This window comes from Paroedura picta, chromosome 4 (assembly GCF_049243985.1).
Source record: "Paroedura picta isolate Pp20150507F chromosome 4, Ppicta_v3.0, whole genome shotgun sequence".
Lineage (NCBI taxonomy): Eukaryota > Metazoa > Chordata > Lepidosauria > Squamata > Gekkonidae > Paroedura > Paroedura picta.
Window position 1 is genome coordinate 74,415,552 of NC_135372.1, and position 22,289 is coordinate 74,437,840.

At 40.3% G+C, this 22,289-nt stretch overlaps 1 protein-coding gene across 4 annotated transcripts in view; it reads left to right on the forward strand.

Annotated features, from left to right (window-relative positions):
* The window catches only part of JAK1 (Janus kinase 1), a 70,593-nt gene that overhangs the window by 42,141 nt on the left and 6,163 nt on the right, over positions 1 to 22,289 (forward strand). For all 4 annotated transcript variants that reach the window (XM_077333456.1, XM_077333457.1, XM_077333454.1 and 1 more), the window contains exons 7-23: positions 1,525 to 1,864; positions 3,879 to 4,061; positions 4,745 to 4,902; positions 5,710 to 5,833; positions 7,197 to 7,386; positions 8,203 to 8,309; positions 9,303 to 9,443; positions 11,118 to 11,205; positions 11,786 to 11,913; positions 12,574 to 12,709; positions 13,250 to 13,401; positions 14,050 to 14,200; positions 16,745 to 16,839; positions 18,002 to 18,194; positions 19,175 to 19,299; positions 19,836 to 20,008; positions 22,095 to 22,212. In XM_077333456.1, the coding sequence (XP_077189571.1) occupies positions 1,525 to 1,864; positions 3,879 to 4,061; positions 4,745 to 4,902; positions 5,710 to 5,833; positions 7,197 to 7,386; positions 8,203 to 8,309; positions 9,303 to 9,443; positions 11,118 to 11,205; positions 11,786 to 11,913; positions 12,574 to 12,709; positions 13,250 to 13,401; positions 14,050 to 14,200; positions 16,745 to 16,839; positions 18,002 to 18,194; positions 19,175 to 19,299; positions 19,836 to 20,008; positions 22,095 to 22,212 (2,602 nt within the window). The remainder of the gene's footprint in view (positions 1 to 1,524; positions 1,865 to 3,878; positions 4,062 to 4,744; positions 4,903 to 5,709; positions 5,834 to 7,196; positions 7,387 to 8,202; positions 8,310 to 9,302; positions 9,444 to 11,117; positions 11,206 to 11,785; positions 11,914 to 12,573; positions 12,710 to 13,249; positions 13,402 to 14,049; positions 14,201 to 16,744; positions 16,840 to 18,001; positions 18,195 to 19,174; positions 19,300 to 19,835; positions 20,009 to 22,094; positions 22,213 to 22,289) is intronic.

Genomic DNA, 22,289 nt, shown 5'->3' on the forward strand with positions numbered 1-22,289 from the left:
TGAGATCCTTACGCAGACTGTAATTGCATCATCTGCTTTTTCTGGTAGTGGTGGTATGCAAAACTGAGATCAGTGTTTTTGTGCAGTGTGAAGACAATTGTTTTTTGGTTTATTTAATTTCTATGTTCCGCTTCTCCAAAGGCTCAGGGCATCTTACAAATATACCACCAGTACATTTAAACTTAAAACATTTAAAATTATTAAATCTGGTTATTTAAAAACCCATGAGGTCTGCCCTTTTTTCCAGTGGGGGAGGGGAGGGGAATAATGTGCAACTCTGTGGTGTCTAGATGTTATTTCTATATGTATGTCGGGAGGCCAGTTATCATTGATGAAGTATAGGCCTGGTGAAACCACTCTGTCTTACAGGCCCTGTGGAACTGTTTTAAGTCATGTAGGGCCCTGATCTCACTCAGAAGACTGTTCCACCAGGGTGGTGCCAGCACAGAGAAAGTCCTGGCATTGGGTTCAGGTCAGTTTCACTTCTCTGGGGCAAGAGATCTTTAGCAGATTTTGTGTGCCGGATTATAGGCTTCTCTGAGGGGCACAGGGGAGAAGGTGGTCCTGCAGGTATGAAGGTCCCAGAACATTTAGGGCTTTAAAGGTGAGTACCAACATTTGATTCAGTCCTCAGTCTGGAGCAAATGCAGCTGGGAGAGCACTGGTCGATTGAAGGGCTTTAAAGGTCGTAACTGAACTTGGAAGCAAACTGGCTGTAGCTTCCAGGTTGTCTTCAAGGACAGACCAGTGTAGAGCACATTATAGTAAGTCATCCACAAGGTTACAGAAACTTAGATGCGTGTGGCCAGATCAGCTGAAACTAAGAAAGAAGGGTGTTGGCAAACCAGATGCAGCTGATAGATGTTCATGACCATTGCACACCAGCCTGCTTTTCAAGGCTTGGGTCCATGAGCTCCTAATCTGCTCTGAAAAAGCCAGATCTAAAGCATCATCCTTTCCAACCAGGATTATCTGTCTTGTCAGGATTGATTTTACACGGGTACGGGATGGTTGGGAAGGCTAGAAAGCCAAATGAACACTGGCTACCAGAGACAGGGAGATATGGGATTTTGATACAGAGCTGTGTTTATGAAATTCCTTGCTTTCATCTAGTGCCTAAGATTAAATTTCAAACACTGGGTGAAGACATTCCCCCCCCCCCCCAGGCTTTTGGTGAGGGTTTTTTGCTGTTTGTAACACCCTTGTCTTATGTTACATCCTCTGCTACATCCTGTTTCATAATACCTTTTTTGGTATTGTTGGTTTTCTTTTAGTTATGGTGTGGCTTGTATGGTTGTAAACAGCCTCCAAGTTGAATTACTAAATTACTTTGAAATAAATATAAGTACATTGCACCCTAAATGTTCAAGACATGCGTGCTACTTGTCTGTGATGTTGATGCTGTATATTTATCCCAAGGTCTTTTATTTTGAAGCTTTTATGTTATCCCTGATGGTAACTGAGAAGTAAAGAGAATATTGATAGAGACAGTAAATATGTATTTTCTTCCATTTCTCTCCTTAGCTACAGACGGTATATTCCTGAAACGCTAAACAAGACCATTAGACAAAGGAACTTCTTAACCAGGATACGGATAAACAATGTTTTCAAAGATTTCCTAAAGGAATTTAACAATAAGACCATTTGTGATAGCAGTGTTTCACCACATGATCTGAAGGTGAAATACTTGTCAACAATGGAAACATTAACAAAGCATTATGGAGCAGAAATATTTGAGACCTCCTCACTGTTGATTTCATCTGAGAATGAGAAAAGCTTTAACTTGAATGACTCTGACCCCCTTCCGCAGTACGAAGTTATGGTAACAGGCAATCATGGAATCCAGTGGAGGCTCAAACCACAAGTAAGTGTGAGATTGTGAAGGAAGAGTCAAGTAAGCAAAATCCCCAGTTGTTAAAAAAACATAACTTTTGGATAAGAAGAACTGATTTTTTTGTACCTTACTTTTTACTACCTAAAGAAGTCTCAAAGTGGCTTACAATTGCCTACGCTTCCTTTCCCCACAACAAATGCCCTATGAGGTAGGTGAGGCTGAGAAAGCTCTGAGAGAACTGTGACTGTCCCAAGGTCACTCAGCTGTCTGCAAGTGGAGGAGGAATGGGGAATGAAACCCGGTTCTCCAGATTAGAGGCCACTGCTCTTAATCACTACATCACACCGGCTCTCTAGAAGTGGTTTAGAAGTTTCCGCTTTGGTGAATCCTTTGTAATTTTGATTTTAATCTTTGGAAAGAGATGGAAGCTTTGTTCTGGAAAAAAATGAGAATAAATTTTTGACTTTCTTAAAAGCATCTTTTAGGTATCAAAAATACTTTGGTAAGAAAACAGTATTGGTAGTGGTCAGCAGATGTATTTAGTACTTCAGGACACTGTTACTTCATGGATATTGTCACATTGTTCCATAGAGCAGGGGTAGTCAACCTGTGGTCCTCCAGATGTTCATGGACTACAATTCCCATGAGCCCCTGGCAGCAAATGCTGGCAGGGGCTCATGGGAATTGTAGTCCATGAACATCTGGAGGACTACAGGTTGACTACCCCTGCCATAGAGTATTGCCAGCTACTTTAAAGTGTCATTTGTTTTTGTAATTTATGTAACTTGCAATATACATTTTTTCCAGAGTATCCCACTTGTGTGCTCAGCAAAGTTTGAATTCTTCTTCCAACCTAAGAAAAGTTTCTTCAGATTAGGTGGCTTTTCATCTTCTACTTAAGTCAAAGGAAAATTTCTGACATTGATGAGTGAAATGAAGGGTTACATGCTGCTAATTTCAGAATATTACTGACCATCATCTAGATTTCAGATTATAAAAACTGCTGCCAATCAGTGGCTGGATCCTTTTGCACTTCTAAGAGCCTTGCATTGAGGAAGTTGGCTTCAGAACAGAGACCTATCAAATTCACTAGATTCATAGATTTGGAAGGGGCCATGCAGGCCATCTAGTTCAACCCCTGCTCAATGTAGAATCAGCCTAAAGCATCCAGGATAAGTATCTGTCCAGTCACTGTTTGAAAACTGCTGGTGAGGAGGAGCTCACAATCTCCTTAGGCAGTTGATCCCACTGATTAACTACTTTGACTGAATTTGTTTTCCTGATATCTAGCCAATATCATTCTACCAGTTTGGTGTAGTGGTTAGGAGTGTGGACTTCTAATCTGTTGAACCGGGTTTGAATCTGCGCTCCCCCATGAGCAACCAGCTGGGTGACCTTGTGATCGCCCCAGCACTGAGAAAACTGCTCTAACTGAGCAGGAATATCAGGGCTCTCTCAGCCTCACCCACCTCACGGGGTGTCTGTTGTGGGGAGAGGAAAGGGAAGGTTAATGTAAGCTGCTTTGAGACTCCTTCGGGTAGAGAAAAGCGGCATATAAGAACCAACTCTTCTTCTAGTTTAGACCCATTTCTGTGGGTTCTATCCAACAGGAACCTTTCCCCCCTCTTCCTCTAAGACAGCTTTTCCTCATAGGGCTTGATCACTCCGGATCACTTTTGGCATTCTCTGAACCCTCTCAATTTTGTCCACATCCTTTTTGAAGTGAGGCCTCCAGAACTGCGCACAGAACTCCTGGTGGGGTCTCAGCAATGTGGTATACACTGGGACTGTGACATCCTGTGATTTTGATGTGATGCCTTTGTTGATACAGCCCAAGACTACATTTGCACTATAAAGTGCTAGCTCTTTGAAGTATCCATGTGTCTACACAAGTGCTATTGTGTTACGTATTATTTTATTTCAATGCTAGCTATTAGTGTCTCGGTTCTATATACACACACATACACACCTTTTCCCCAGAGCCATTTGCATGGGGTTCTTTTTTCTTCCCCCAACTTTAATCTGCCTGATTTATTTCAACCAGGTTACACCTTATGAGAAAGAAAAACACAAAATAAAAAGAAAGAAATCAGATAGCAAAGTCAAGAAAAACGAAGACAAAAATAAAAAAGAGGAATGGAACAGTTTCTCTTACTTTCTTGAAATTACTCACATTGTGATTAAAGACTGCACCGTGTGTACTTATAGGCAAGACAACAACAGGATGGTAAGTGCTCTGAGTCCTTAGCTATACAAGATGGAATCCTTGTATTCTGTTAATAACACTCCCCTCCCCCAGCTCCATGCCTTCAGTCACTCGCCTATGCTGGAATCTTTTACCCCTTCCATGCACTTGAATGCACCTATGTCCACTCTTCTCTCCACTGGATGTGCATACACGATTAAATTACCACATATCTGTTTTTGCCTAGTGAGTTGAGATACCTGCGTTCTTCACTTTCTACTGTGTGCACACTGCATAAAGATGTCTGGAAACTATACATGGATCTGCATGTAGCCAGGAAGCCTCTCCCCACCACATGCAGACCCGGCTGGGAGCTCTCAATTCCCCCTGCCACAGCTGATCTTCGGTCTAGTTTGATTACATCTGAATGAAAACTGGAAAAATTCGGTTACTGTACCAATGTTAGATTCTGTGATCTGTACAAGACACAAAAAATACCCATAAGGTATTCAGGTATTTTTCTAGCCTGGTTTATACCAAATGCACACTCCTAGTGGCCACAGAACTCTGGACTAGATGGACCACTGGTCTGATTCAGGAGGGCTCTTCATATGTTCGTATGTGAATGCAAATAGGTTTCTAAATGATCTCTTCTGTCAACTCCTTTAACTTTTTGCTGCATTTTATCCACAGCAGAATAATTCGATAAAATTATTCTGTTTTAGGAACTTGTACTCTCTTCTCATGAAGAAGCTCTGTCATTTGCTGCTTTGGTAGACGGATACTTCAGACTTACTGCAGATGCTCATCACTATCTCTGCACTGATGTTGCTCCACCTTTAATAAAGCACAACATTAAAAATGGATGCCATGGTCCTCTTTGGTTAGTTTTATGTCCTCCTTAATAGTAATCCTTATGTAAAGAGATTACATGATTTCCCTTGAAATTTTTACTTTTGATTATGACGACTACTGCACTTTTTAATTATTATATTTTATCATAAATATGAGATCAATTTAAAATAATATTTTAATATTTTTAATTTAAACCACCAATAACTTGTGCAATCTCATTAGTCTGTTCAAAGGCCTTTTGGGACAGGAAAGCTTTTAATGTTCTCAGTATAGTCTGTAGAGAAATTACCCATACCCACTCCTGGAGAAGAATGTTCTGCAGCTTGGAAGAAGCAACTGAAAAGTACCACCTGTGTGTCCCACCCATCTCCTCTTCAGATAAAATAGCTTCTCTCAGGAAAGCCTCATCTACACATCTTAAAAATCTGGCAGGTAGATATGGTAGAAGGTGTTCCAGGATAAGGATGGTCTTCTTTTATACATTTCACTGCAGAGGGAAACTGTACAAATGATGATTTGTACCTGGAGTTGTTACTAGTATTGATCAGAGAAATCTAGCTTGTGTAGGGACTGCCTATGAACATGTGAATTAAGTATATCTTATCTTTCTTTAAAAGGGGGGGAGGGCTTATGTCCTATATCAGAGACATGTTTCTACTCAGGACACCTTCTTTTTTCTCTAGTACTAATCTGTTTTGAAATGCATGAATGGAGATGTACCATGTCTTGTTGTCTCACATCTAGTAAAAATGTCCATGTAGCATGTTTTACAGCAAACAACAACATTTACCTAACTAATTCTTGAATATAACTTATCACTTATAAAAACTTGCAGCACAGAGTATGCTATCAACAAGCTGAAACAGGAAGGCAACGAGGAAGGGATGTATGTGCTGAGATGGAGCTGTACAGACTTCCACAATATTCTCTTAACTGTGACATGTATTGAATACTCACAGGTATGGTTGGCTTGGTTTTATCTTTTGAGCTCTGTAATGGAATGGAGTGGTTAGGCTGAGAAGAACCGCTTAAAAAGGAAGGCCCAATTTGTAGTCTTGCCATTGATGGCTGCAGACGTGCCTGTGAGAATTCAGTACTAGTGTGGTGCTTGTTCATGTATGAAGAATGTGCATGTTGGAAGTAGCCTCAAGAGGCTGCAACAGAGTTGGCAAGTTTAAGCAGACTCTCAGCTCTGTCATCTATTTTTATTTGGAGGAAGGGAATGCTGGTAATTAACAAATTATAGTTTCGTATGTTGGATGATTTCTTGTAATCTGACGTATTTATCTTGTTAATTGGGAGAACATGTATATGTAGCAAAAATATACATTTGCAAACATATCAAATAGATCTGAAATTTTTCTGCAGTAGATTATGATTTGACTGTTATGAAGAACAAGTACTACTGAGAACCGTTTGTTAGTCGTCTTGGAACCTACAAAGGTTGAAAGATGGGTTTAATCTTTGCCATAAAGGCTTCCTTGCTCCCATCCACATGGGCCTTCAAGTTGCTGCAAAAATGATGGTCCATGCATGGAAAATATTTTCTTGTATGACAATGCATGCAGAATTTGTATACAATGACAATTGATTGCAATAGCATCATCCCACAAGTGTAGAGTTACTGTAATGAAGAGAAGTAAGCAGGGTGGGGATTATGCATGCATTACTGTGGGGTCTGGTTCTATTTGCTGGTGGGGTCTAAACTGGTAGAGACAGCAAAGGAAAGATTGGGGTTGTAGCACATATCTTGAGAAAAACATCAATTCAGTGTGCAGCAGAGGTGAAAACAACCAACTCTGTCATAGAGATTGTTAGGAGAGGGAGTGAAAATAAAATTATTATTAAATTTTATACCACCCTCTCAATATGGTTCAGGTAACTATTTGTCTTTATTTATATGGAAACTGTTGGATTGTTGTATACAATTCTGATTGTATTTCTCAGCTTCAATTAATAATGGTTAGACCCAAAATGTCTGTTGCCCATTGCAAAATTTCCAAACTTCGAAGGTGTTATTCATGGAGTGCAGATAGTGTTCCTTTTGGGGAAATTGTCTATGTCTATTAAAACAAGATAAGGGGAGACAAAGTGCTTTAGATATGCATCTTCAAGTTGTTTTTACTTCTTAGCATATAGTGTAATTCATAGACGCTCATTGGTGCCCCATGATCTAGGACTGAAATAACTTCAGAAATGTGTCTGTAATTATTACATTTACTGGTATGTCATTGGAGTGGGTAATGTAGCTCTCATATTGTCAAGGGTGTGTTGTTTCCTTAATGATTTCTGCTTACTGTCTTTTCCCTTACTCTCATGCAGCAAATCTTAAATCCTCCCAAACAGTACAAAAACTTCCAGATTGAAATGAAGAACGATGGATGTGTCTTGCATGGGTCTGATAAGCTCTTTCCAACTCTGACAGAGCTAATGGATCACTTAAAAGGACAGATTCTAAGGACAGACAATATAGTCTTCACTCTGAAGCGATGCTGTCAGCCAAAGCCAAGAGGTACCTTTCTGTGTTTAAGTTAATATTCTATCATAGGCTTGAGCATTCTTCCCATGAATAAATATTTATTAGTTACAATTGATTTTGTGTTCATAATTCTAAGATTGACATTCTTATACTTTGGCATAATGGGTTGTATCTTGCCAATATTCTGCTGATGGAAGGCGGAAAGCATTTCACTACAGTTTTTCTGGTCATTATGGCTTTTTATTTATGACAGTCTCATAACCACCATCATCATCTTCTCCAGGGTTGCAATGAGCTACAATGGGCATGTGGGAACTACTCTGAGGTGCACATGTTCTAAATGAGGCCATCATAAGAGACTTGCTATTCCTAAAGTATTAGAAATATATAAGTCATTTTAATGTAACCTGCAGTCTTTTTAGTGCCTGAGGATTGATTCTTTTGTCAGCTTCTTATGTGTAAGAAGTATGCTTCACAGATGTTCTAGTAGTGCTCCTCCTTGCTGCCATCTTCCTCCAGCATCCTCGCAAGTAAATAACTACCCACTGCTCATGAATATTTTAAACAATGACATCTTCTGTGATTGGAAAAAGAAGGGCATCAATCCTACTGGGCTGTTTGATTTCTCTTTTCTTGACTCTCCTGTTTTCCCCTCCAGTTGGGAACATCCAGTAACAATGAAAACAGTCCAAAGCCTTGTGAGCGATATTGTTGTCTACTTCAGGAGCTCAATAGAAAAATGGAAAACTGATATGGGGAGTGAGGAAATTGGTAAGGGTAGGAAGTGTATGGACTCATTTCCTTAATAAGTTAATCTGTTTGAAGAAAGAACTTTTTTTTGCTTTTCAGAAATCTCTAATTTGTTAGTTGCTACAAAGAAATCCCAAGAATGGCAGCCAGTATGTTCACTAGGTCAACTTAGTTTCCATAGAATCCTCAAAGATGAAATAATCCAAGTAAGTGGTTGTATAATTCTAGCTATTTCATGCATGTATGTGGTTACTTTGCCTTATGAAAAATACTTAACACTGGTGTGTCTAAGAAGATACAGAAACACAGTATATTTTTTCATATGATGTTCTTCAGCCACTCCCACTTATACTATGATTAGTCACATTACTAGTATTAAAATTTTAGAGTTTAAGGGATGTTCAGACACACCATTTCATCCTCCAGCAATTCTACAAGTTTTTGCATACTCTATTGTCAATATACTCTGTTTTTAAGAAAGGTGTTATAGGCCAGATTGTTTTTTTTTGTGAGAGATTACATCAGTTTAATACTTTAAAGATGTGTGGTGATTTTAATTATTGCTCTAATACAGAAGTGCATATTTCACACAATATAGTTTTGATAAGCACAATGCAGAGCATGATTATAGTAAAGTCTGCAGATCACACTTACAGCCTCAGAATACCCATCAGTATAAATGTGTAGCACAAAGGCTGCCCGGCACAAACTGGCTTGCAGTCCGAAAAAGGATAGCACACTAAACTGAATTTCATTATTTGATATAAGCACATTTATTTATTTATTCCATTTCTATACCACCCTCTCTTGAGGCTCAGGGCGGTTTATATAAAACGTAGGGATGATGCAGTGTAATTCATAACACAGCAACCATAACCATGGGAATCCTAACTGAAGACAATGAATATTAGAATATTATAACATTTCACATGACAATTTTCTAACCAAGATCCCATAGGAGGTCCTTTTATTGTAAAAATAAGATGCTAGTTACCAATTCATTAGAATTTCAAGTTATGTCCATCTAGCATCCTATTAGTATCGAATGTTAATACCATTCATAATTGAAATTCAGATAGAAAAATGTATTTTCATGTCATGAATTTTTTGTAGTGATTCATCATGATACTTGTAAATTGCTAAAACAAACAAATGGCAGAATTGCTGTAGTCTGATTGCTGGATTAAATTGTGTTTTAGGGTGAACACCTTGGTAGAGGAACAAGAACACAGATCTACTCTGGCATTCTTAACTATAAAGATGATGAAAGTTATCAGGCTGAAAAGGAAATGAAAGTTCTCCTTAAAGTTTTGGACCCTAGTCACAGAGACATTTCTCTGGTAGGTTTTTCTCTCCTTCAGTATTAAAATGGCAGGTAAATAAAATGGCTGCTAATTTTAGAGGGAAAATACAATCTATAACAGTAAAGTTACACATGTAAGGCATCAAAAATAAACTGTTCACTGCGTTAAGATAACAATATAACCCTATGTTTGTGACTCAGGCAATAATGTATTCAGATGGTTTAGAAATACATAAATCATAGAATCAAAATGTTTGTATGTTGTGTGTGGTGACTTGGAACTCTACATTAGAAAGAAAAGTCACCCATCCTCAGTTTTGGCACTTAGGCCCCATTATGTACGGCCGCCGAAACGGCGATTTCGGGTCACATGGAAAACGCGGAGGGGGAAGACGTGAAGCACACCGGTTATGCACGGGACGGGGCGCGACAGTGGCAAAACCCAGAGTAACCGATTATGCACGCGGCAATCCCAGTGCCGCTTCTGGTTGCGCCCCAGTCACCCGGAAGCTGCGCTTTCTTCCGCGTTTCACTAATGCGGGTTTTTCGGCGGCATGCACCGAAGCTGCAGCCAGTTGCAGCCGGCACTGTGCGTTATCGGTGATTTTAGTCACCGCCATTCCACCCCAAATGTGCGTTATTCCCCCCGTGCATAATGGGTCTTTTGGAGTTCCCCCAGTCTCTTCTGGTGATCACTGTAAAGACAGGGAGCCTTTCTCCTTCTTTAGAGAAAGGAAAGTGTTGCAGGTTTGATTGAATAGGTATAATGTGTTTACTCTTCCTGGATCCAAATAGTAATCTATCCATGGTGTTCTGTATGTGTTCATGATGAAGTTTCCAGGTTGTCTTCAAGGGCAAAGCTATGTAGGGTATATTACAGTAGTCCAGGGTTGAGGTTACTGTGGCATGGACCCACTAGGCCTGATCAGTCCAGTCAAGGCAGGGAACTATCCTCTTGGCTAAATGAAGATGGAAGAGAGCAATTTTTTCAACTTAGTTGATTTCTCTAGAAATAATAATGCTGAGGCAAGTATAAGCCCTAGAATGTGTGGTTTTTAATCCTTGGTTTTAATTTGTGTGGGTTTTTTGTTTTTACATTGTACCTTGGGATTAATTTATATGTTTGTGTTGATCTTCATTTTGATGATTAACTTAAGTTTTTGTGTTTTTGTAACTCAAGTCCAAAGAAATAGCAAGATATAAATGTTCTAGAGAAATGAATGTCTAAATTGAGTCAGCAAAAGTGCGCTGAGCTCGGTCAAATATGGGAAGCACAGTACCTACCAGTACCTCACTTCCACCTTGTACAGATTAAGTTCTTAGCCATTTGACCACAGCCATCAGTGGGTGGGGACAATATTAGAGACTGTCCTTCGGATGTTCATGTATTCAGGGTTGTTTGTGACCACCTTTTATGAATATGTGCATGTGTGTGTAGAGAGAGAGAGACACCGGATTCATTTTAAAAGCTTTCCTATGCTGCATAATATTAAATGAAACCAATTCTTAGTTAACGTGGGAAGCTGTAACTAGTAAGGGGAATGCTGCTCAATATTAACAGCAGTCTTAACTAGTAATGTAAATATACACACAGCATTTTTTATACATTATCTATCCCTAGACGTTTAACTGTCTATTCATTCTTTCATAGTCTGTTGATTGGAATTGTCTGCTTCATTACCAACTGAAATTTGTGCTTTTTAAAAAACAGGCCTTTTTTGAAACGGCAAGTATGATGAGGCAAATTTCCCACAAACACATTGTCCTCCTTCATGGAGTTTGTGTCCGTGATGTAGAAAGTAAGTAAACTCTTTACATATGGCTCCCTTTTGAAATAAAACTGAAGGTGCACATGCAATGGACCCTTCTGTATGAAGCTAACAATTTTCATATATTTCTTCCAATTTGGGGGGATTCCCAGGGGATTCCCAGGTTGCAGAAAAATAAGAAACAAAAGAAAATAGAGTAACCCCCACCCTACAGGTTGAAACAGGCTGAAAAGTCCAGCCAACATTGTGGTTTCCTAGCAATGCAAGGGTGTAAAAAGAATAAAACCACTGGAGATTGTCAAAGGGGCAGGAACACTAGGTGGTGTGGGGTGATAGGCATGGGGGACAGGGAAAGTCTTTTTGGTTGGGTCGAGAAAGGGGGTGAGAGGACAGCTCAGCAAGTTGGGTCAGAGGGAGAAAGATCAATGGAAGCTATATGTCTGACTCTGCCAAGGGAGTGGACCTGCATCAGAAGGAAATGGAATTTTCATCGTTCTATAAGTATTTTAAGTATGTAATATTAACAAATTCACCTTTTCCCATTTAAATTGGAAAAAAATGGATATGTTCTTTCCTACATAAATCCCCCTCCCCCTCCTTGTATTTGTAGACATTATGGTGGAAGAGTTTGTTGAATTTGGACCTCTGGACCTCTTTATGCACCGCAACAGTGATGTGCTGACAACACCTTGGAAATTCAAAGTAGCAAAACAGTTGGCAAGTGCTTTAAGCTATCTGGTAAGGTCAGATGTTTGCTACCAGTTGGCATTTCTCCCAGTCACTCTTCTATCTCTCAAAATTCCTGTGCCCATTAGCTGCAGTAACAGAGCTTGTTCATTGACCAGCAGCTGCTTGAGGCAGCATCTGGCAGGAAGTGACAGGCCTGGGTTGTACCTGTGACTGCCTCCCAGACCCAGACTCCTTGATAGTCTGTCTTTGCGGCCCATGGGGTGAAAAGGGTGAAGCCCCCCCTCCCCCAATCTCATTTTGCTGTTACTTGGCTGGCAACATCGGTTGAGCTGGCCTTGAAAGCAAACCCTCTCACAATTTAATGATCTATGTTTGGAAAGCCTCTTCAAGAAGATGGATAGATGCAATACAGTAATGATCTTTTCATCTATTTCTAATGGACTGTTGCTTGATATATCCTCAGTTTTTGTTGGCATGTGCAGGTCCTGTGGAAAGGATAAAAAATCCCTGCTCCTTCTATTTACAAAATTGGCCATGGAATACATGTATTTCAGCAGTATCTCACAAAGGAAGGGGCAGTGTTTTTGAACTGCTGCTCTTGGTTTTGTGAACTGTGATTTTAAGAGAATGTTTTTCAGTTCACTCAAATGTATTGTGCCATTTGGATATTGGAATGCACTAATTTATAACATTTTCTCACAAATACAGGAAGACAAAGATTTGGTACATGGAAATGTATGTACAAAAAACATATTGCTGGCAAGGGAGGGAACTGACGGTGACTATGGACCTTTCATAAAACTGAGTGATCCAGGAATTCCAATTACAGTGCTGTCTAGGCAAGGTATATTTTTTAAAAATAGTATTAAATGGGTATTAAATATAGGTTGTGAACCTGTTCTTATATGTGCATGTGTATTACTAGTGCTAGTTGTTTATGTGCCTAGTTTTCCAGAGCTGCACAGCGATAACAGCAGGTGGTGTTATGTTTAGGCTCCACTTCTGATGTTTTTGAAGTTTTTCATGTGATTTGATTGGGATTTAATCATTCTGAATTTGAATGTCAGCCACATATTTGGCTCTGTTACAGTTCACCACTAGCACCACTAGAGGCAATATATACATACCCAATAGGGATCTTCATAGATAGAAAATGTTTGGAATAGGATTCCAGATTTGGTTTTGTTTTGTAATTTCAAGAGAGTCTATAATTCTATTCAGACTCTTATCTCTGCATCTGTCTTCTTTCTTAAAGAAGCACTTCTTCAATAATTTCTCCTAAAAGTACACTATACCCTTCAAACGTGATCTCAGAATTTGTGTTTCTATAAGCCCGCATATAACAGTTAGTTCCAACATCTTCCCATAATTTTATTGTTTTCAGAATGTGTTGAACGGATCCCATGGATTGCACCTGAGTGTGTTAAAGACTCCAAAAACCTGGGCATAGCAGCAGACAAGTGGAGCTTTGGCACAACCCTGTGGGAAATCTGCTACAATGGAGAGGTTCCACTCAAAGACAAGACTTTGGCAGAGGTAGGTTATAGTGACGTGTGCTTGTCACTTTTTTTTGTCTGCTAGGAAGCATGTAGGATAAACATGAGAGCCAGCTTGGTGTAGTGGTAGAAACAGGTTTGATTCCCCACTCTTCCATATACAGCCAGCAGGGTGACTTTGGGTCCATCACATTTTTCTCAGAGCTCTCTCAGCCTCACCTACCTCACAGGATTTCAGTTGTGGGGAGAGGAAGGGCAGGTGATAGTAAGCTGCTTTGAGACTTCTTTGGGTAGTAAAAAAAAGGATAAACCCTCCCCCCCTCGCAGCAACAGAATAAGTAAAAGTCACAATAAAAGTCTTCTCCATAAAATTCTGGAGGGTTGTAAAATCACCAGCCCGGGATGACCAGCTCTTGACTGCTTGCTCTGTTTCAGTCTAATGAAAGTACAGCTGGAAGTCTAATTTGGGGGGAATGGTGTGATCCAGGCATGGTATACTTCTACTAATAAAGGCTTTTGTTTGTTTGTTTAAAATAGTAAATAGGTAAATATGTTTAGGTAATGATCATGCTCTTCCCTGTGCATGTGTAGGACAGGAATTTGGTTGCATAGGGTCAGAGAATGTGTCTTGTTAAATCTAGAATGAGAAACAAGAATGATCTGCCTGCTATTTCCATCTGTCTTGCAGAAGGAAAGGTTTTATGAGGGACGTGCCATGCTTCCAACCCCATCCTGTAAGGAGTTAGCTGATCTGATGAAACAGTGCATGCACTATGACCCTAACCAGAGACCATTCTTCAGAGCAATTATGCGTGATATCAACAAATTAGAAGAACAAAGTAAGAAATGTTTTTTGCTCATTTTCTCTTTCAAATTGTAATGATGAGCCCCTATCTTGACTTTGATGACCTGGCCATGTGTCCATGCTATGGCTATCTGAAGGCTAGACTACTTGGGTGTGCACTTAAAGACAGATCAGGCTATCCGAGATCCCTGCTGGGTCCCTCTGATTTATTGTTTTTGGGTCCCTGGCTCAGAACTCCTGAACTCCCAGACTTGTGGGGCCTTGAGGTTGGATTGCAAGAAAGCCAGAAGTTGTAAAAAATATATAAAGGATTATTAGCTTATCCAAACCTTGACTACGTATTACAATAGCCTTTCTTTTTTACCATTCAGAAACTCCTGTAACATTCTTCAGGTTTTGAGAAATGCTGGAAGTGGCATGATTGTTCAGAATATGGTTGGGAAGCATAGCTGTGTACACACCCACCTGGGGCCCTTCCTCTTTCTACCCCTTCCTGGCCCATCATTGGCCATGGCCGGGGAGTCAACATGACCATAGACGGTCATATCACCTGATTAAATATTAAATACATTTTACAAATTAATAATTTCCCACCCATTTGGGAAATCTTTTGAGGGCGTTCATCAAACCCTCGTTATAAAATTTCTAATATAGTCTATATAGCTTAATAGCAAGATAACTAAGAAGCTAACTTTCCCATCTGGTACATAGAGTACCTTGATATTACATAGAAAACCTTCCTTCAGCATAAAATCCACCTACACAGTATCACCCACATAGTGTTCTATACATTGCAGTGAAGCATAACATATTTAGGCAATCTAACATGGCTTCCTCTGACTTGTACTCTTATCATGGCTTTTTGCCCTCTGACATCAGGTGATCTCTTGAAGCCAGTCAGCATTCTTCTGTGGGACCTTCCAGAAGATGCTGACAACTGCTCCTAATTCCCACCTCCCATCTGGTTATACAGCTGAGCACAGCTTCCCATGAAATAAATAAGGATGGTAGCTACAGGAATACTGATATCATGAATACCTGTAAGCTCAACCAGGCCTTCTAATATTCCTGTTAACCCATGAGGGGAGAATAGGGTCCTTGGTCTCACACAGACTCTTAAGTGGTGCAGACTGCTGTGGCCCAGCTGCTCTCAGACTCTAAGTGGAATCTGCATCTCCCCACTTTATGCAGACATGCCATTGCTTGTCTGTCAGTTATTGGGTTCAATTCAAGGTTCTAGCTAACACCTACAAAGCCCTTAGAGATATTGGACCCACTTATCTATGAAACTACCTCTCCTGCCGTGTTCTGATGCATTCTGAAAGTGCCACCGTGTTGCAAACATAAAATCAGCAGGAGCCCATTCATTCTACAATGCCAGGCAGGATGCAGTTTTTGTCTTACCAGGGATCATTGCTGCAGGATTAAAATGTTATTTTACCTGTAATTGCCTTAATAATTAACTGCAAGGTGTTTTATTGTACTTGCAATCTGCCTTGTGTCCCTGTAAGAAAGGCAAACTATGCATGAATTATTACTTTTATTATTTTAAATATAAATAAGAACCCTATCAACATTCACAATGAGATCTTACTCTGGGTTGTAGCTTCCAAAGGCCACGTTTCTGTGTTGCATCCCCTAGGGTGGTATTCTGTGTGAGATGAAAGGGCAGAGCTGTCTTATTTCCACTTTGCCTGGCTCCTTGCACTCTGTCTTTTTGCCAAGCTACAAACATGGAACCACTGTGTTCCCCTAGCCCATGGGATGCTGCAGCTGTATGCAGGCCTACCACGCTTTGCCTGGAATACAACACTTCTGCTTTGTTGTTCTGCTGCTGTAGTGCAGTAGACATGGCAAATTTGTAGTTTTGGGATGTGGGGAAAGTTGTTACTTCAAAATATTCCATCTTATGTTTGGTATTGAATCAGTATGGAGAGTGAATATGCACGTGGAAGGGCATATTCAGCATGCAGATGTTAGCAGTTTTAAGGAGGCATAATCTCCATATGTAGAAATTATTTTTATTATGTTAAACAGTTTGTTTCCAAAATTCTGTCGGTGGCAGAAGATCTCTCATGAAATACAAAGAAACAGTGTTTAGACTGAAAAGACCATTCAGAAAAGTTCATCAGTACGTATCAATCAAATAGCAATAAAAGTAGCATTAGAATCAACAACCCCCCCCCCCAATAATTTTACATCAGTAAAAGCCTAGGCAGTTAGATTTGAGTTCCTGCCTCTCAAAAGTTTATATCCTGAAAATTGTGTTAGCCTCTGAAGTGTGACTGGACTCAAATTTGACTGTTCTACTGCAAACCAATACAGCTACCACCTGAAGCTAAATGTGTAAAAAGTCTTAATTTGGTGCCTGAAAAAGTAAGTACCAAGGATGGGAGTGCACAGATGGTCTTAGTAGGGTCATATGGGACCAGGTGGTCCTTGGAGTTCTGCAGTTCCCAGCCACGTAAGACTTTAAAGATAATAACCAGCATGTTGAATTATGTCTAAGAACAAATTAACAGCCAGTAAGGTTCTTAAGGGAGCTGACCTGCCACACCAATGTCTTCATTTGTCTTAGATCCTGATATTGTCTCAGAGAAAAAGCCTGCTGCAGAGTTTGATGCCAGCAATTTTGAAAAACGGTTCTTAAAACGGATTCGTGACTTAGGAGAGGTATGTTTACTCTTCCCCCTCAATTCTGGTTATTGTTTAGTGTCTATGAACTCTTAGGTACTGAAGAGAAGTGTCACTGTTTTGTCATTAGCCACGCAGAAAGATAGATGAGCTGTATATTTTTATGCAGACATGATTCAATATCATGTCTCTTATGGTTGGATTTCCTATGTGAAAAATGCTACATCACAATTAAATCCAGTAGCACCTTTAAGACCAACAAAAATATATTCAGGGCGTGAGCTTTCGAGTGCAAGCACACTTCCTCTGATGAAAAGTGCTTGCACTCGAAAGCTCACGCCCTGAATAAATTTTTGTTGGTCTTAAAGGTGCTACTGAACTATGATTTTATTGTGCTACTTCAGACCAACACAGCTACACATTTGAATACATCACAGCTAGTTCTGTATGCCCTTTTCTCTGTACATGGGATTGGAGTTGCTGGCACTTCTTTAGAAAGAGCCAAGCATTACATAATTTGCCTTTGACAAATACTGTAGATCAGTGGTCCCCAACCCCCGGTCCGGAGACCAGTACCGGTCCACGGATCATTTGGTACCAGGCCGTGGCTCCTCCTGGTCCTCCTCCCTGGCTGCTGCCTCGGGGGCTGCCCTACCACTCTGCCGCCGGCTCACCTTTGGTGTTCTCCAGCGGCCGCCATGGCTGGAGCTCCCCCATCAGCATGGCACTGCACAGCTGTTGCTAGAAGCACCCCCCAGCGGGCAGTGGGAAGTCAGGGGTGCCGGCAAGAAGGCAAGTAGAGCAGGGGCTCAGGCGGTGGCATCATCCCTCGGCAAAACACTACCCCCCCCCCGGGCCTCAGTAAAATTGTCAAGCGTTGACCCAGTGATAAAAAGGTTGGGGAGCACTGCTGTAGATGGATCTCTGAGCCCATTTAAGCTGTTAATTTCAAGTTGTCTGGAGCTTACATCATTTAACCCAAAAATTCAGACTTTTACATCCATGTTGTATTGTGTTGATTTCTTCAGTGGGAAAAAGCACGTCACAAAAGTGTACATCCACCCAACCCGGTTTTTGTTGGTAGCATCAATGAAGATAATCTAACCATGGCAATATAACCCAACATCCTGTAGCATAATATTGTTTCATAAAGAGAAGCCTGTGATTTTTTTAATGGTCTTTTCCATTTTAATTAATCCAGGGTCACTTTGGCAAAGTTGAGCTCTGCAGATATGATCCTGAGGGTGACAACACAGGAGAGCAAGTTGCAGTAAAGTCACTGAAACCAGAGTGTGGTGGAAACCATATTGCTGACCTCAAGAAAGAAATTGAAATTCTGAAGAATCTTTATCATGAAAATATTGTGAAATACAAAGGAATCTGCACTGAAGATGGTATTTTTCTTCATGTTTCAAAGTGTTGTACATTCTGAGTCCAGATTTCTTAAATTTGCTGTTTCAAATAACCGTACATTTTCCCCAACTATTTGCTGTGTTCAGAAGCAATCTAGTATTTATTCACCATTCAAAGTGTGTTGTTATGAATAATGACAGGTGAATCTTCTTTAATCTAAAATGAATGCTTCTCAAACGGGGGGGGGGGGGATCATATTAATCAAAGCCTGGACTCTCTGCATTCCTGGTTTGCCCCTACCCCTTGTCAAAACTTGAGGTGATCCATAGAGGCAGCAAGATGCTCTCTGTTATGGACTGCAATTTTTGGGAAATACAGTTGTTACTGGGGAGTTTGGGAGCTTTGAGGAATTATATTCCTCAGGGTTCTGGCACTTTGAGTACTGCTGCAGCAGAGTTCTTGAGCAAAGCAGAGGCTCTGGCACAAGAGCTCCCCATTACCACAGCCAGTGATGCCCAATAAATCTGAGTGATGAAAGTTACTAGTGGGTTAGGATAGGTACCAAACCATTACAAGCCTGGCTTGAACCTTGCAATTCTTGACCTAGTATCTCCCCCCACCCCCCACGCTCCAGTTCCAAACTCTCCAGTTCCACTATCACCTGCCTCTCAAAAGTTTATATCCTGAATATATTCCTGGCTAAAGGAAATATTGTTGGAATGCTTTTAGATCAAATGAAAGACTGCTTGAATTGTTGTTGTTGTTTTTTTTGTTAAAATCAACCAATGTATCTGAAGAAGCATGCCTGCACACAAAACTTTATGCCTTGGATAATACTTTGTTGGTCTTAAAGGTGCCACTGGACTCGAATTTAGTTCTGTTGCTTCAAACCAACACAGCTATCCACCTGAATCCATCCTTCCGCACATGTTGAATATCAGCACACAAAGTGGTAATTCTGAAGAAGTTAGGAAAACAGTACATGGAGTCAACTTCTGTGTTTTGTGTCTTTTGCCTCCAGGTGGAAATGGCATTAAGCTTATCATGGAGTTTCTTCCTTCTGGAAGCCTGAAAGACTATCTCCCTCGCAACAAGAATAAGATCAGTCTGAGACAGCAACTGAAATATGCTGTTCAAATCTGCAAGGCAAGGCAGATAAATTGCTCTTTGATCTCATAGCTTAGTCATTGGTGACTTTTTAGGTGGAATATTTATTAATGTGCTCAAAGTCAAACAGGTGTTTTGGAAAACATTCTCTTCAAATGTGGTAGAAGTTGAATGATTTTGAAAATGTTTATTATTAATGTAGTTACCTTTTTTCTTTTTTCTTTTTTTTTGCTCATTTTGTGTTTTGTACTGTTTAGTCTTCTTGAGTGTATTGAAGCTTTGAGGTGGACGTCTGGATTTTAGTAATTTGTCCACCTTTCTGTGAAAACAAGCCAACATATGTTTATGCCAAGATAAGGTGCTGGTTCCTAGGAAGTTAAAGAATCTATGCACCTCAGAGTAACAGTAGAAACTGAGGTTTGAATAAGAAATGTCTTTAAGATAATACTTAAGCGGTGGCTGAAGTAGAAAATTCTAGAAGTCATTTTATGAGAGCACAGGTGGCATTTGCAAGAGATTGAATATGCATTTGTATAATTTTTTAAATGTTTATATTTAATTTACTTGCTCACCAGGGAATGGACTATCTGGGACTTCAACAGTATGTTCATCGAGACTTAGCAGCCAGAAATGTCTTAGTTGAAAATGAACAGAAAGTAAAAATTGGGGATTTCGGGCTCACTAAAGCAATAGGGACTGATAAGGAATACTACAAAGTTAATGATGATCGAGACAGCCCTGTTTTCTGGTAAGAAATATAAAATCACATAGAAAATGTATGCAATGCAACATTAAGGATAAATGTCCTGGTTCTACAAGCAGCTTCTGGAACAAATGCTCCCAAAACTGGGCTTCACGGTAGACATTTCCTTGTATGGAAGGTCTGAGATGCACTGTCTTTTTCTGCTGCCTCTTAGAACCCAAGAACCACATACTGGCCTTTTCAGATAGTGGTATAGTGGTGTAGTGGTTAAAATGTCAGACTGGACTCGGGGAAGCCCAGGTTTGAATCTGCCACAAGAGCTCTTTGGGTGACCTTAGGTGAGTCACACACGCTCAGTCAAACCTATGCCTTAGAGTTGTTGTGGGCATAAAATGGAGGAGAGGAGAAAGATGTAAGCCACTGTGGGTCCTGGCAAAAGCGATCTGCCTGGCTTGGATGAGATGGTGTGCTATGGACTACTAGCATTCATTTTACTAATTTTACTTACTTAGAATCTTTTTAAACTTCCTTTCCACTCAACTTAGGATACCCGGCAGCAAACAGTCAAACATCAAGCCCAGCTTAAAAATACATATGGGGACACACACATGTTAAAACACATAGATACGTAACTGACAAACAGAAGCCTTTACTCGTTAGAAGAAGAACATATTTAGAAGAGAACAGATGACTTTCATTGCAAAGGGAATGCCATTGTTTTGGACGTCTGACCAAGAAGGCCCTTCTTCAGGTTGCCTCCCACTTGAAGAAGTTGGTTCTTATATGCTGCTTTTGTCTACCCAAAGGAATCTCAAAGGGGCTTACAGTCACCTTCCCTTTCCTCCCCCCACAACAGACACCCTGTGAGGTGGGTGAGGCTGAGAGAGCCCTGATATCACTGCTCAGTCAGAACAGCTTTATCAGTGTTGTGGGGAGCCCAAGGTCACCCAGCTGGCTGCATGTGGGGAATCAAACTCAGTTGCCAGATTAGAAGTCCCCACTCTTAACCACTACACCAAACTGGCTCAAGATAGAGAAGGCATTTGAAGATGACAGTGATGGTCAGATGGGCTCGTATGGCAGTAGGTGGTCCTTAAGATATATTGGTCCCAAGCCATATAGGGCCTTAAAATCCTGCGCTGTGAGACTCCTTCAAGTAGTAAAAAGCAGAGTATAAAAAACAGCTCTTTCTACTCCTCCTCTTCCTTAAAAAAAATTGAGTTGGGCTGGAAGCATGTTGGGACTTAATGTAGGTAGACCCAAACTGGATTAATATTGGTTCATATTAATTCTGGTCAAAGTATGCTGCACTCATGGTAGCTTCTGGACTCTCATCAATGGCAGCCCCATGTAGAGCACTCTGTCATAGCATACTATAGATGTGGCCAGCGCAGGGCATGTACCACAGTTGCAAAATCTTATTCACCCAAGAAATTGATTTAAATTGAAATACCTTTTTTATTGAAATGTTTAATTATTTGAGATTTTAATGTATTTGTTTTAATATTGTATTTTGATATGAACTGCCCTGAGCTGTTGGGGAAAGGTGTTACATAAGTGTAAAAACTAGTAAATAAAAAATTTAAAAGCATAAGGGATAAGATGGAACCTCACAGAATCCTGCAGGCCAGAGGCCAATAGGCTAAGCAGCAGACCCTGAGCAACCCCCTCAGCAACCTATTTATCTGTTTGACTGACCCATCGCAGGATGGTGCCTCCCAGTCCTAACCCCAAAAGGGCAGTCCAAAGTACACCAAGATCAATGATATTGAAAGCTACCAAAGGTCCAGGAAAATCAGTAGAGTCATACTTCTTCTGTCCATCTATGCTTTTATTAATCTGTGCATATGATATGCCTCTATTTTCCTGAGGGACCTGTTATCTCCTGAGGCTTTTTCAAATATAATAATTATTAATTCTATTATGAGTTCTCTTTTAACTATTTCTTTCAGAGGTGTTTCCCCCCTGCTTTTCCTTCCAATGTTATTTATATAAAATGAAAAATACAGAACCCACAAACTGCTTATCTTTGAAATATGCCCAGAATTCTGATATTACAGAAGTCCCATTGTATATCGGTTAGTGGAATTATGCAGCAGTTCTCCCAAAAATTAGTTTTAAATGTCTACAGGTATGCCCCTGAGTGCTTATTGCAGTGCAAGTTCTACATTGCTTCAGATGTCTGGTCTTTTGGAGTGACCCTCTATGAAATACTAACCTATTGTGATACTGACTGCAGTCCAATGACAGTAAGTAGTTGTGATTACTTCAAATGAATGTTTGGGCAGTAATATGTTATTAAAGGGGTCCCCCAAAATAGGATTAG